At 39.6% G+C, this 12,777-nt stretch overlaps 1 protein-coding gene across 1 annotated transcript in view; it reads right to left on the bottom strand.

Moving 5' to 3' along the window:
* The window catches only part of CDK14 (cyclin dependent kinase 14), a 666,485-nt gene that overhangs the window by 94,407 nt on the left and 559,301 nt on the right, over positions 1–12,777 (bottom strand). The window contains exons 13-14 of the mRNA XM_068972760.1: positions 9,662–9,801; positions 2,337–2,480 (exon numbers count right to left, since the gene is read on the bottom strand). Coding sequence (XP_068828861.1) covers positions 2,365–2,480; positions 9,662–9,801 — 256 coding nt within the window. The 3' untranslated portion in view covers positions 2,337–2,364. The remainder of the gene's footprint in view (positions 1–2,336; positions 2,481–9,661; positions 9,802–12,777) is intronic.

Below are 12,777 nucleotides of genomic sequence, written 5' to 3'. Positions count from 1 at the left end.
GTTCATCAACATCAAAATCTAGGAAAATATATATTTTCCTTACAAATATCCTTATTTATGTAGACTTTTTACTCTATAATGTCTGCAATATAGACATTGATATTCAGCTATTCATCAGAATCAGCTCCTCTATGCAGGATGTCTCAGGCCAATATAGAGGCTATGTTATTTAATCTCTAAGATAAACCCATTTGATTAATGTAAAACCCTACAAAGGCAAAAAATTAAAGTGATTTCTTTTCTTTTTTTTTTTTCTTTTTGCTGAGAAAACTCTTAAAATCCAACTTCCATGCGGCTTTTCTGAGAAAAAAAAAATTAGATGTTTCCTCAATATAATGTTGAATCAAACTGAGGCATTTGGATTTCAAAGAAAACAACAAAGACGATAATAATATTAAAGCTTTAAAAGTTGATGTGAAAAAGACAAAATTCACAGAGAACATATTTGTAGTATTATTAGATAATTCTAGAAGAGATTCTAGATATATTCTGGAATCTAGTTAAAAAAACATACTACAAAGAAAAATCATCTTTGTAATGGCTTTTGAATACCGATGACTAGTTCTGAACAGCTCTTCAAAATCCTTTTTTGCTTAGCAATTTTTGAGACCTTATGGAGAACACTTCTGTCCAGTGAGCCTGATTTAATTTATATGGAAAAGCTGACCTAAAGCACGTTCTAGCAGTTTTGACTGGCCAGGCTCAGCTCAGAGAGACCTCCAAAGGGCACAGAAAGGATACAGCCTTGAGATGGAAATTCAGGCTTGAGAGTGTGTGTTTCTGTGTGTGTGTGTGTGTGTGTGTGTGTGTGTGTGTGTACAAGGCAATAGCACAAATGAAGTTCACTTTTTGTTTTGCCCTACTGAATTAAGGGGTTTATAAAGCCAGGGGCTCTCATTATGGTAATGCAGGTTAAATACTTTAAAAAGCATCTGCTGTAACCCTCATGAATTTAAATCATTCTCAGAACCAGCGGATAACTGGTCAAAAAATGCAGCCCCACACTTTGTCTGACCAATTGAAGAGAGACTGTAAATGCTGCTGGGCAAATAAAGCTATGCTTCTTGGTAGCTTTTTATCCAATATAGAGAAATAACCAGAAGAAGGAAGAATCTTACTCTTATGAATGAAATGGCAAGTCTACTAGTAATACTTCCTGACTGGCATTTATACACCATCTTTTATCAATCTGGGAATCTACTCTCCAGTCATTCATAAATCACCACCGAACTCCTGAGAGGCCAAAACTGACCCCCACATTCATTGAGAGTCCTCAAAACCTGAGTTCATTGGTATAGTCTAGTCACCCAGTAGACAATGTGGGCAATTAATGTTCTGATAGTTCAGCCTGTTAATATATTCCAAATTAAGAGTGAGAGGAAGAAAGAGGAGCTCCTGCAAAACTGTCTGTATCTTTGGATTCACTGGAACATTTAGTGACTGAGCAGTGACATGAGCAAGTAACATACGGGCCAGCAAACAAAAAGCTTTCCCCACACAAAAGCTGATTCTCTATTCATTTCAGAATTATGTTGCATTAATCAAAAAGGTATATATCAGCATAAACCTTGGAATAACCCAGACATTCCCAACGGGCAATAAAGACACAGCCTTTTCAGAGGTTGCCTATGCTTGTTTCTGTAATTCCTATGTGATAACCACTGGGACAGTCTGATGCCTAGAGATTGTCTCGTTTAGGTTCTACTTTCCATCTGCAGAATAGCAAAGGTCAAAGTCAGAAAGCAGGAAAAGAAAAGGTTCACCATGATAAGGATTGTACCAGGGGCCACGCAGGAATCGGAAGGGAGTGAAGTGACCCAAATGGCCACTAAGCAAACCTAGGGAGCCCATGTCCTTTTCAAAGGAGGTAGACAGTTCAGCTATACACACAAACTTCTGGCAGGAATGTGAGTGCAATATTGCTAGAGTTGCTGATTTTTCAAGAAAAGCCAGAAATCTAGACATTGCACAGAATTACCCAATTTTAAAATGAGAGCAACCAAGGGGAAAAAAAAAATTGCATGGGCCACACACGTAAGTCTGTGACTTAGATATCCTCCAAGATTAACCATTTCTAACCTCACTGAAGAATGTGTGAGTAGGGAAATGATTTGCTTATGACTAAAATGGTTTGCCTATGCCTATATAAATAAAATACCATTTTAGTCAGAATCCAGAAGGTGTCTAAAAATATGGAAATGACTCCAACTTGTAATGAAGGCCATAACGAACATAAGAGTCACTAGATAGAAAAAAATAAATCTGAAATATTTCATTTGAAAGATCGACTTGCTGTCTTTTCACAATTATTTTCCAAGTAGAGTTGATCATCCTACCTGTGCTCTCTTGAGAATGCTGTGCACATCAGTGCTTGCTATTTGATAGACTTTTGCCATAACTATTGTTTTTCCCAAAGGTCCTCATGCTTTCTCCGGCTTCCGGTTGCAATCTTACATTTGGGACGGTAAAAATAGAAGACACTGTGGACAGAATAAAAAGTTTCCATTTATATATTTACAATCTTCTCTTTCAAAAAGTCAGGTAGAAATGCAATGCTGGACGTCCAGTACATGAAACAAAATGTATACATTGGTCTTTGAAACTGTCAAGCTGTCACAGCCACACACAAACACACAGATTTACACACACGTATGACAGGACAGTCTGACTTCCCCTCCAAAGCGCAACTCAGTTCATCTCTCATATTTCTCTGATCTAGAACAATTAGCTTGAACTTGGAAGTGAAATATGTTGCCCTTTCTTTCGGCCGTTCTTCCATTCATTGTTTGGAGAAGCATCTATTGAGCCCCATACTGTTTTAGGCTTTCAGAATCCTGTAGTGTATAAATCAGAAGGAAAAGAAACTCTGTGTTTGTAGACTTCATTTAGGGGAAAAAGATGATAAATGGGCCTTAGGAAGCATCACTATGAACAAAGCTAGTGGAGGTGATGGAATTCCACTTGAGCGATTTCAAATCCTGAAAGATGATGCTGTGAAAGTGCTGCACTCAATATGCCAGCAAATTTGGAAAACTCAGCAGTGGCCACAGTACTGGAAAAGGTCAGTTTTCATTCCAATCTCAAAGAAAGGCCATGCCAAAGAATGCTCAAACTACTGCACAATTGCACTCATCTCACTAGTACACTAGTAAAGTAATGCTCAAAATTCTCCAAGCCAGGCTTCAACAGTATGTGAACTGTGAACTTCCAGATGTTCAAGTTGGATTTAGAAAAGGCAGAGGAACCAGAGATCAAATTGCCAACATTCGCTAAATCATTGAAAAAGAAAGAGAGTTCCAGAAAAATATCTACTTCTGCCTTATTGACTATGCCAAAGTCTTTGATTGTATGGACCAACAACAAACTCTGGAAAATTCTTAAAGAGATAGGAATACCAGACCACCTGACCTGCCTCTTGAGAAATCTGTATGCAGGTTAGGAAGCAACACTTAGAACTGGACATGGAACAACAGACTGGTTCCAAATCGGGAAAGGAGTATGTCAAGGCTGTATATTGTCACCCTCCTTATTTAACTTATATGTATCATGAGAAATGCTGGGCTGGATGAAGCACAAGCTGGAATCAAGATTGATTCCAGGGAGAAATATCAATAACCTCATGCAGATGATACTACCCTTATGGCAGAAAGTGAAGAAGAATTAAAGAACCTCTTGACGAAGGTGAAAGAGGAGAGTGAAAAAGTTGGCTTAAAATTCAACATTCAGAAAACTAAGATCATGATATCTGGTCCCATTACTTCATGGGAAATAGATGGGAAAACAGTGGAAACAGTGGCAGACTTTACTTTCCTGGGCTCCAAAATCACTGCAGATGGTGACTGCAGCCATGAAATTAAAAGACACTTGCTCCTGGGAAAAAAAGTTATGACCAACCTAGACAGCATATTGAAAAGCAGAGATACTACTTTGCCAACAAAGGTCCATCTAGTCAAAGCTATGGTTTTTCCAGTAGTCATGTATGGATATGAGAGTTGGACTATAAAGAAAGCTGAGTGCCGAAGAATTGATGTTTTTGAACTATGGTGTTGGAGAAGACTCTTGAGAGTTCCTTGGACTGCAGGAGATCCAACCAGTCCATCCTAAAGGAGATCAGTCCTGGGTGTTCACTGGAAGGACTCATTTGAAGCTGAAACTCCAATACTGTGGCCACCTGATGTGAAGAGTTGATTCATTGAAAAGACCCTGGTGCTGGTAAAGATTGAAGGCAGGAGGAGAAGGGGACAACAGAGGCTGAAATGGTTGGATGGCATCATTGACTCAATGGACGTGAATTTGAGTAAAGTTCGGGAGTTGGCAATGGATAGGGAGGCCTGGCGTGCTACAATCCATGGGGGTCACAAGGAGTCGGACATGACTGAGCGACTGATCTGAACTGAACTGATGATAAATACTCAGACAAATAAATCAACTAGTTCTAAGTGTTATGAAGAAATAGAAAGCAGGGACAAGAAACAGGAAGTGCTGGAGTGGAAGCAGGTCAGTGAAAGCTTCCCAGGAAAGGTACCTTTGAGCAGAGACCCAAACAAGGTGAGAGGGCAAGTCATAGAAAAATCTAGAGGAAGATCAAGGATGAACTGAAGAAAAAGCAAACATCAAAGCCTTTCTAAGGAGAAGCAGGCAAGGAAATGGCAATCCACTCCAGTACTATTGCCTGGAAAATCCCATGGACAGAGGAGCTTGGTAGGCTACAGTCCATGGGGTTGCAAAGAGTCAGACACGACTGAACGACTTCACTACTATAAAAATGCAGGTGAAAGATGATGGTAGGTGGCATGGGGTGGGTGATGGCAGGGGAGAAGTTAGGATGGTCTACTGATCTACTTTGAAGGTATGCTAACGGGGTCTATGGAAGAACTTGGTTTGGGTGTACCAAAAGAAGAATCAAGGGTAACTTCCAACAACTGGAAGAATGACATTGCCATTTATGAACAAAGTAAAGACTACAAAATGAGCGAGTCTGGGGGAAAAGAAAAGGAGTTCAGTTTTGGTAATATGAAGCTGGAGATGCCTACTAGACACCCAAATGGAGATGTTAAGTAGGAGCTCGATATGCAAGTCTGAAATCAAGGAAGATGGGCCTGGAGATTGAAATTTGGAAGCTGTCAGTATACACAGATGATATCTAAATCATGAGATTAAGTGAGATCATCTGGGCTCTTGGGAGTGTATGCAGATAGGAAGATCTGAGGATTAAGCCCCAGGGCATTCCAAGAGTGAGAGGTCTGGCAGATGAAAAATCTGCAAAGGAGTATGAAAAGAAATGTTTAGCGGAGTGAAAGGAAAACGTCCTGTCCTGGAAACCAAGTGAAGGAAATATTACCAGGAGGAGATGGTGGTCAATTGTGAATTACGCTGATGGGTCAAGATGAGGGCCAAAGATCCATGGATAGAGCCTGAAACCGGCAGCTGTGGCATCTTGGGTGTGAAAGTTTGGAGCAATAGCATTTAAGAGAAAATGGAAGTCTAGGAACTGGAGCAGCGAATATATTTGAGCAGGGTGAGTTTTATTTTTAAAAAGATGGCATGGAGATCCATTCATGGCCTGATGTTGTTTTAGGATAATATATAGGACACATGTAGGAACAGGTCAGAAACCCTACCAACAGAAGAGCTGGAAAGGTCCTCAGGGATCACTGTGTCTCTGAACGGGAAGCCGGAAACCCACAGAGACTAAGGCGCTTGTCCAAAGTTGCCTGGCTAGTTAATAGTGGAGCTGAAGCTATAAAGCTGGAGTCCAGGCGGTCTGATTCAGTGCTCCTCATACTGCACCAATTTGTTGGCCTTCTTTTACTGTAGATCTGAGCTTTGTGAATTAGCAAATGAATGTAATAAAATCAAGGACTCTGCGCTATGAAGTGTATTTTGTTCATTTACTTTGACAAGGGTAGTTCAGCTTCAATAATTTATGTAACTTGATAGTATACACAGGAGAATGCCCTGTGGTGTATTTGGGGAAAGTAATGAATTTCTTCTAAACCAGCCCTCGATTTACTTCCCTGCAATTAAATCTTTGTGAAGAAGTGGGGCGAGGCTGTTGGGGTTTTGGGATAGAGGGAGAATGACAGGGTGCCACTAGAATTAGCCAGCTTTAACCGTCAGATCCCCAGGTAACTGTACCATAATTCTTGCTTGATGAATTTATAATTCCTTCTTCAGTGGCACACTAATATATTACTTCTAAATTTTGGTATTATGTAAACTGGTGAGGTTTTAAGGACTAGCACAATAAAGATATTATATTGTTATACAGTCTTCCAAAGCAAGTAACAGTCTGGCATCAGCATATAACTTCATTTTTATAAGAATTCATGGAATGACTGCAGGGCTCTGTGTAACCAAGGTTCTAATAACATTTGATTCTCATCCCGAAAGGTCTGCTACATTAAAAGTAGGCCAAGAAGGTTGGAGACCACTTTGAATTTACTTTTGTTACAATCTTCTTCTCTTCACCTGGGTTTGCTTTCTGCTTGCATAAGTGTTTTCTCTTTGTGGACATTCTTTTCTTTAAAAAAAAAAAAGGCATGACCTATCTTTAAGAATGTGATGCTGTGGACTTAATTGTATCCCTCCAAAATTCAAATCCTGGAGTCCCAATATGATAAGCTTTTAGAGATGAGGTCTTTGGGTAGAAATTAGGGTTAGATGCAATCATGAGAGTGTGGCCCTTAGCATGAGATTAGTGGCTTATAAGAAAAGGAAGAGAGAGAGATGTCCTGGTTTTTCTCTCTCTGTCATGTGATAAGGGAGGCAGCTGTCTCATTGGGGACCTTGATTTTGTAAACACCTTGATCTTGAACTTCTAGCCTTCATAAATGTGAGAAATAAATATTTATTGTTTAAGCCCCAGTCTATGTTATGTTGTTATTGCAGCCTGAGCAGATTATGTATTAAAGTGAAGGTTCCTAAAACTGATCAGTCTAAACCATGACTTGGTTGCTAAGACCATCCATTTATTGGTTCTGCAGTTCTTCTTTTCAGATGGCCCTCTTTCCAAATCTCCTTGAAAAGGAGGGTATGAGGCTATGAAAATATGAGGATACTGGCACTGCTGCTGCTGCTGCCATTTGCCAGGTGGTGAACTTTTACAAGACTCCACATTAACATAAAACTTAATTTTAAGAATATCAAGAACTTCTAAATACAGTCTGCGGAATATTAACCTAGATAACAGTCACCAAAACCAGTCATTTCACCTAAAAAGAAACTAGTTCCCAAAGTCTCCAGAGCCTAGAAATTCTTTGTTTAGTAAACATGTTTACAAGGACGACCACGTTGTTCGAGATGGAAATGACTGTGGTATTTAAGACTGGGATTGTCCTTTCTTGCGACTGGATTTATGCTTCATAATGATTATCTACTAGACACAGAAATAGCATTTCTGTAACTCAAAATTGTTACCGGAGGCATTTAGCAGAATCTTGCTTGAAAAATATAATGATTTTTCATCTTTATTCTCCCCCCTTCAAAAGGTTTCACTGCCCCTGATGTTTAACGTTATGCAAAGGCGTGTTTCTGCCAATGAATATCGCCTTATGGTTATGCTTCTGCAAATAGCCTGCTGTGAGCTGATAAAGGGATTAATGCAGCCAAAATTCTTAATCTGTGAAATTACAAATTAAATTCTCATATTAAAAATACCACCCTGAGGTATTTTTTGTGGTTTTAATTCCCCTCTGGTGTTCTGCATACATTGTGCTTGTTAATGACAGGGACAAGGCTGTCTCCGTCGGCAGCCTGCTGCCGAGTGATAATGTGGAGGCATTTACTTACTGATAGAAACTGGATTTAACCACCGGCTGATAAACTAAGTGGCAAGTGGGTAATAAGTCCATATTAACAAAAAAGTACTACTACAGAATTCAGAATTCATAGACCATCAAAATCCTGGCTTAAACTCAATCATCGAGTCAGATGGGATTGAGATGTCACCAAGGAGGAGTGCTATCAAGTTACTAGTTACTCTAAAGGGGAAAACAAACCATGTGTTCGAATTCGATGAGCCATCAACTCATTAGTTTTTTTTCAGTATGGGAAGATGAGTCACCAATTGATTATTTTTCTACAGGGATTTCATCTTTAATTTTTTTTTTATGGGGACAGCAGTAGTAATGATCAATGGGGTAGACTACTGGAAAATAAGTATGAAGTATCAGATAGTATGGACTTGGAATATATAAACTACTGAAGAAGATTTCCAGTACAGGGTAGTAGTGGGTTAATACAGCTAGAGTCACTTTAGAGTTAAAAAAAAATAGTAGTTAGAATTAAAGGTGAGATATCAGAAAAGATTTAGGGTAGGAACACCCTCCAGTTGTTACTTGGGATTCGGTTGCCAAATAAAAGGTTACTGTTGTCAAGGAGATTCCAGTGCTATCACTGGGGGAAGTCTAAAGTCTAAGAGAATAAAGACATAACTTTTATATATGGTGCGTGTGTGCGTGCTAAGTTGCTTCAGGCATGTCTGACTCTTTGTGACTCTATGGACCATAGCCCACCAGGCTCCTCTGTCCATGGGATTCTCCAGGCAAGAATACTGGAGTGGGTTGCCATGCCCTCCTCCAGGGGATCTTCCCAACCCAGGGATCATCGAACCTGCATCTCTTCCATCTTCTGCACTGGCAGGCAGGTTCTTAACCACCAGTGCAACCTGGGAAGCCCATGTCCATGGTAAGTGATGTATATTCAAGGATTAATAATGATATTATAAATATCCATCCATATATGCAGTATATGAATTTTTAAGGCAGTAAGAAAAGCGTATGAGAAGAAATATCTCTCACTGGCAGTTGGAAAGAATGTATCACCACTGAACAAAAGTGTTCTTACTACAACAGCATTTTGCAAAATTTCACAAGAATTTTGTTTCACACTTTGGAAGAAAGATGAGATCCTCCCAGTCATAAATCCTCCCCCAAATATTTAAAATGTAATTGGAAAAGGCTGTGTAAATATGAACACTTGTAAAAACAAAACAAAAACCCACCCAGGAATGTGTTTTGTTTTAAAAGACCCAGAGAAGAACTCTGTATGAATACCAAGAGCATTTGTAGTTAAAATGAATTACATGTCTTCAGTTCTTTCATGTCAATTCAGTGCATCAGCCAATTGCCAACTCTGTTCGTCAGCTCACTATATAGCAGCCCTTTTTAAGGTTATTGTTACAACCAAGACAGTCTCTGAGAATCAAACAGAAATGAATCATTTCTACTCCGTGTTCTGCAGCCAGTTAAAAAGTACTGTACGCATAAAGTACTAAATATGTAAATCATATTTTCCTTCTCCTTTATGACTGCTCAGATCATTTTTTTGGACACACACATAATCAAATACAAAGACATGCAGCTGCTGACTGCAGAGCAGAGATAGCAAAATAGCAATCCATTTTCCTCCTGTGTCTGGTAAGCTCACAATTGAATGGCAGGATTCTACGAAATATATATGCACACTACCTCCCTTCCCCCATTCCATCACTCTCTCTTTGTATACACACACACACACACATATGCATAATGCATATATTAACATAAATACACATAATATTACAGAAGCACAAATGTGAACCCCTCTACATGTATGTTACACATGGATGCTAAAATCATGCCCCGGCTTTGATTAGATGTTTCAAACTTGTCATACTCACTATCAGTCAGCTCCCATAGCCGTGGGGGTAGGTCACTAAAATACTCATGGCTCAAGGCAGCCTGAGCTGATAGTCTGTTCTTTGGGGAACACTGGAGGAGCTTGGAGGCCAGATCTTCTGCGTGATTCACATAGCTGAGCCTGAAAACACAAGCAAAAAAGGGAGAAATCAGAACAAACAGAAAGTCCAAGAAAGACATGCTGTTGTTTAGTTGCTAAGTCATGTCTGACTCTTTGGACCCCAGGGACTGCAGCACACCAGGCTTCCCTGTTCTTCACTATCTCCTGGAGTTTGCTCAAACTTATGTCCATTGAGTCAGAGATGCCATGCAACGATCTCATCTTCTGTCTGCTGCGTCTCCTCCTGCCCTCAATCTTTCCCAGCATGAGGGTCTTTTCCAGCGAGTCGACTCTTGGCATCAGGTGGCCCAAGTACTGGAGTTTCAGCTTCAGCATCAGTCCTTCCAATGAATATTCAGGGTTGATTTCCTTTAAGATTGAGACATGAGGCTCACCTAATTTTTCTGGGCTTATTTATTCCCAGACAAGAAAACAAGTTAAATTGGCCTTTGAAAGTAAAAAGAAGCAGGCTTCACAGTAGTTCTTAAAGTATCTGTTACTCTAAACCAGGTTTTACTCTTAGTATCCTCATTGACCTAACATATTTCTACTATGAGCCAAGGGTTGATGTTTTCAATACAGAATTAGGTCCCAAGGTGGAAAATTTCAGAACACAGTTTATCAAATAGTAGCCAGAATCTGTTCAGAGAGTCTATGTACTGCATACACACCTGGATATGTTTACAAGGAAATTAATATAAAATAACCAAGAGAATTAAAATAAATCTTCTATTAAATTCTCTAGTTACTAAAGTTACTTTTCCTTGAAGAATTTACACTTTCTTACCTTGAATGAAAAATTATTGGAATAAACGCCCTTTCGAATATTAACAAGCATAGTATTAATGCGCAAGTTAACAAAGGGGATGAGCTTAAACCATATGGGACTGAATCAATTCAAGTTTGACCTTTAAAACAACAATACATAGAAAATATGTGTTTCAAGATTACCAAAAAAACAGAAGAGTACAATTTTCCATGTGGTACAACTTTCAAATGAGTAGCAGACCACACTGTCCAGCCCAGCCTTGTTTTTCCTGGAGTCTCTTTTTCACCTCTCAGAGCAATCAAACCCTGCTTGGAGAGTTAACCTAAAAGGTGATAGTTAAACTCTTCCTAACAGTGACTACCGCTTACGAGTAGTTGAACATGTGTCAAGCACATTCTTAGGCACTTTTCACAAACTCTCATATTAACTATTTGGCAAGATAACTCTGTTTCCATCTTAACATCAGGGGGAGCGAAGTGGAAGTCAGAGAAGGTAATAACTTGCCCAATTAGCAGTTTGAAAGGATTCGAATCCATCTAGAAATAGTTGACTCTAAAGTGGTTTGTATGGACCCAAACTCTCAGATCATTGCGAAAGGCTTTTACCCACAGATTCCAGAGTTTGTGCACTAAGACGCAGTTAAGTACAGTGGCTCTGAGACAGCCAAAAGAATGTGAAGAAAAGCTGCATCCGCTGGTGGGTAGTCTTTCAAAAGCCCTGACACTACAAAAATTGCAATTAACCAATAAACATTTTTCCTCAATGACCAAAAATTCTCTCCCTTCCCCTCCTCAAGCATCTCTTAAGGGCTGATTTAAAATTATTAATGGTGTGTGTATGTGGGGAGGATGGATTAGGGGTGAGGAAGAGGAAAAGAGGTCACGAGTTTGGGAAGAGGAAGAGAAAAGGAGGAGAGCAAAGAAAAATATTACAGTATCCAAAGATCCAGTCTAAGAGACCTTCTCTCTAAATCTTTGTAGGTACAGGTCTCACTGATGGGGGTTCAGTGTTTAGCTGTTGCCAGGGATATTTTCAAAAAACTGATCAGTGTATTGGTTTTAAATTTCTACCTGGCAAAAAGAAACCTGTCTAAAGGAAAAGGAGGCATTCTTAAAATTCTCTGTGGTTTTCCTCTTTCTTTTAATAGGGTCCAGGACCATCCAAGTCATTCTTTCCTCTTAGTAAGACTATTTCGCTAGTAAAGAATTTTCATTAATATGTTGCTGCTGCTGCTGCTAAGTCACTTCAGTCATGTCTGACTCTGTGTGACCCCACAGACTGCAGCCCACCAGGTTCCCCGTCCCTGGGATTCTCCAGGCAAGAACACTAGAGTTGCCATTTCCTTCTCCAATGCATGAAAGTGAAAAGTGAAAGTGAAGTTGCTCAGTCGTGTCCGACTCTTAGCGGCCCCATGGACTGCAGCCTACCAGGCTCCTCCGTCCATGGGATTTTCCAGGCAAGAGTACTGGAGTGGGGCGCCACTGCCTTCTCCGCATTAATATGTTGCTAAACATCAAATGCAAACTTTGAGATAGGTAGACTTCATGGAAAAAAGGTCACTTATATTGAATGCATAGTTTATGTGTAATCATGGTGAATAACATATTGGTATCAATTTTATACAGTTTTGATAAAACACAACCGAGCCAGACTGAGAGTAGATACGAGTTTTAGGCCTGACTCTGTTATAAGAGAGATGAACCACATTACATCTGTAGTCCTTCCAGCTTCAACAGGCCATGAATCATCCTTGCAGCATGGTTTCACTATTTTGAAGAATGATAAGTACCTAGATTTAATATAAATGCATAAATAATATTTAAGTATGATAAATTGATAATATTAATGATAAATATTTAGATTTAATGTATATACACCTAAATATAGGGAATTAATCACAAAGACATTTCCCCTTCCCCAAATAGACCAAACTTGTTAATAAAGTCAATAAAACAATAAAATGCTTACTTGTGCTATTCAGTTTATGCACAAGCATCTGAATTATCGTATAAAACTTTAATTTGGAGAGTTTGCTATCTTGTATCTCAGGAACCACTTTTTGGGCTTGCGTGGTGGCTCAGTGGTAAAGAATCCTCCTGCCAATGCAGGACACGTGGGTTGGATCCCTGGACCAGGAAGACCTCACACGCCACGGAGCAGCTAAGCCGGTGTGCCACAACCACAGAGATTGTGCTCTAGAGCCCAAAAGCTGCAACTATGGAGCCCAG

This window comes from Capricornis sumatraensis, chromosome 5 (genome assembly GCF_032405125.1).
Source record: "Capricornis sumatraensis isolate serow.1 chromosome 5, serow.2, whole genome shotgun sequence".
Taxonomy (NCBI): Eukaryota; Metazoa; Chordata; class Mammalia; order Artiodactyla; family Bovidae; genus Capricornis; species Capricornis sumatraensis.
The sequence above is the reverse complement of the archived record's forward strand: the minus strand, read 5'-3'. Positions and strand labels throughout refer to the sequence as shown.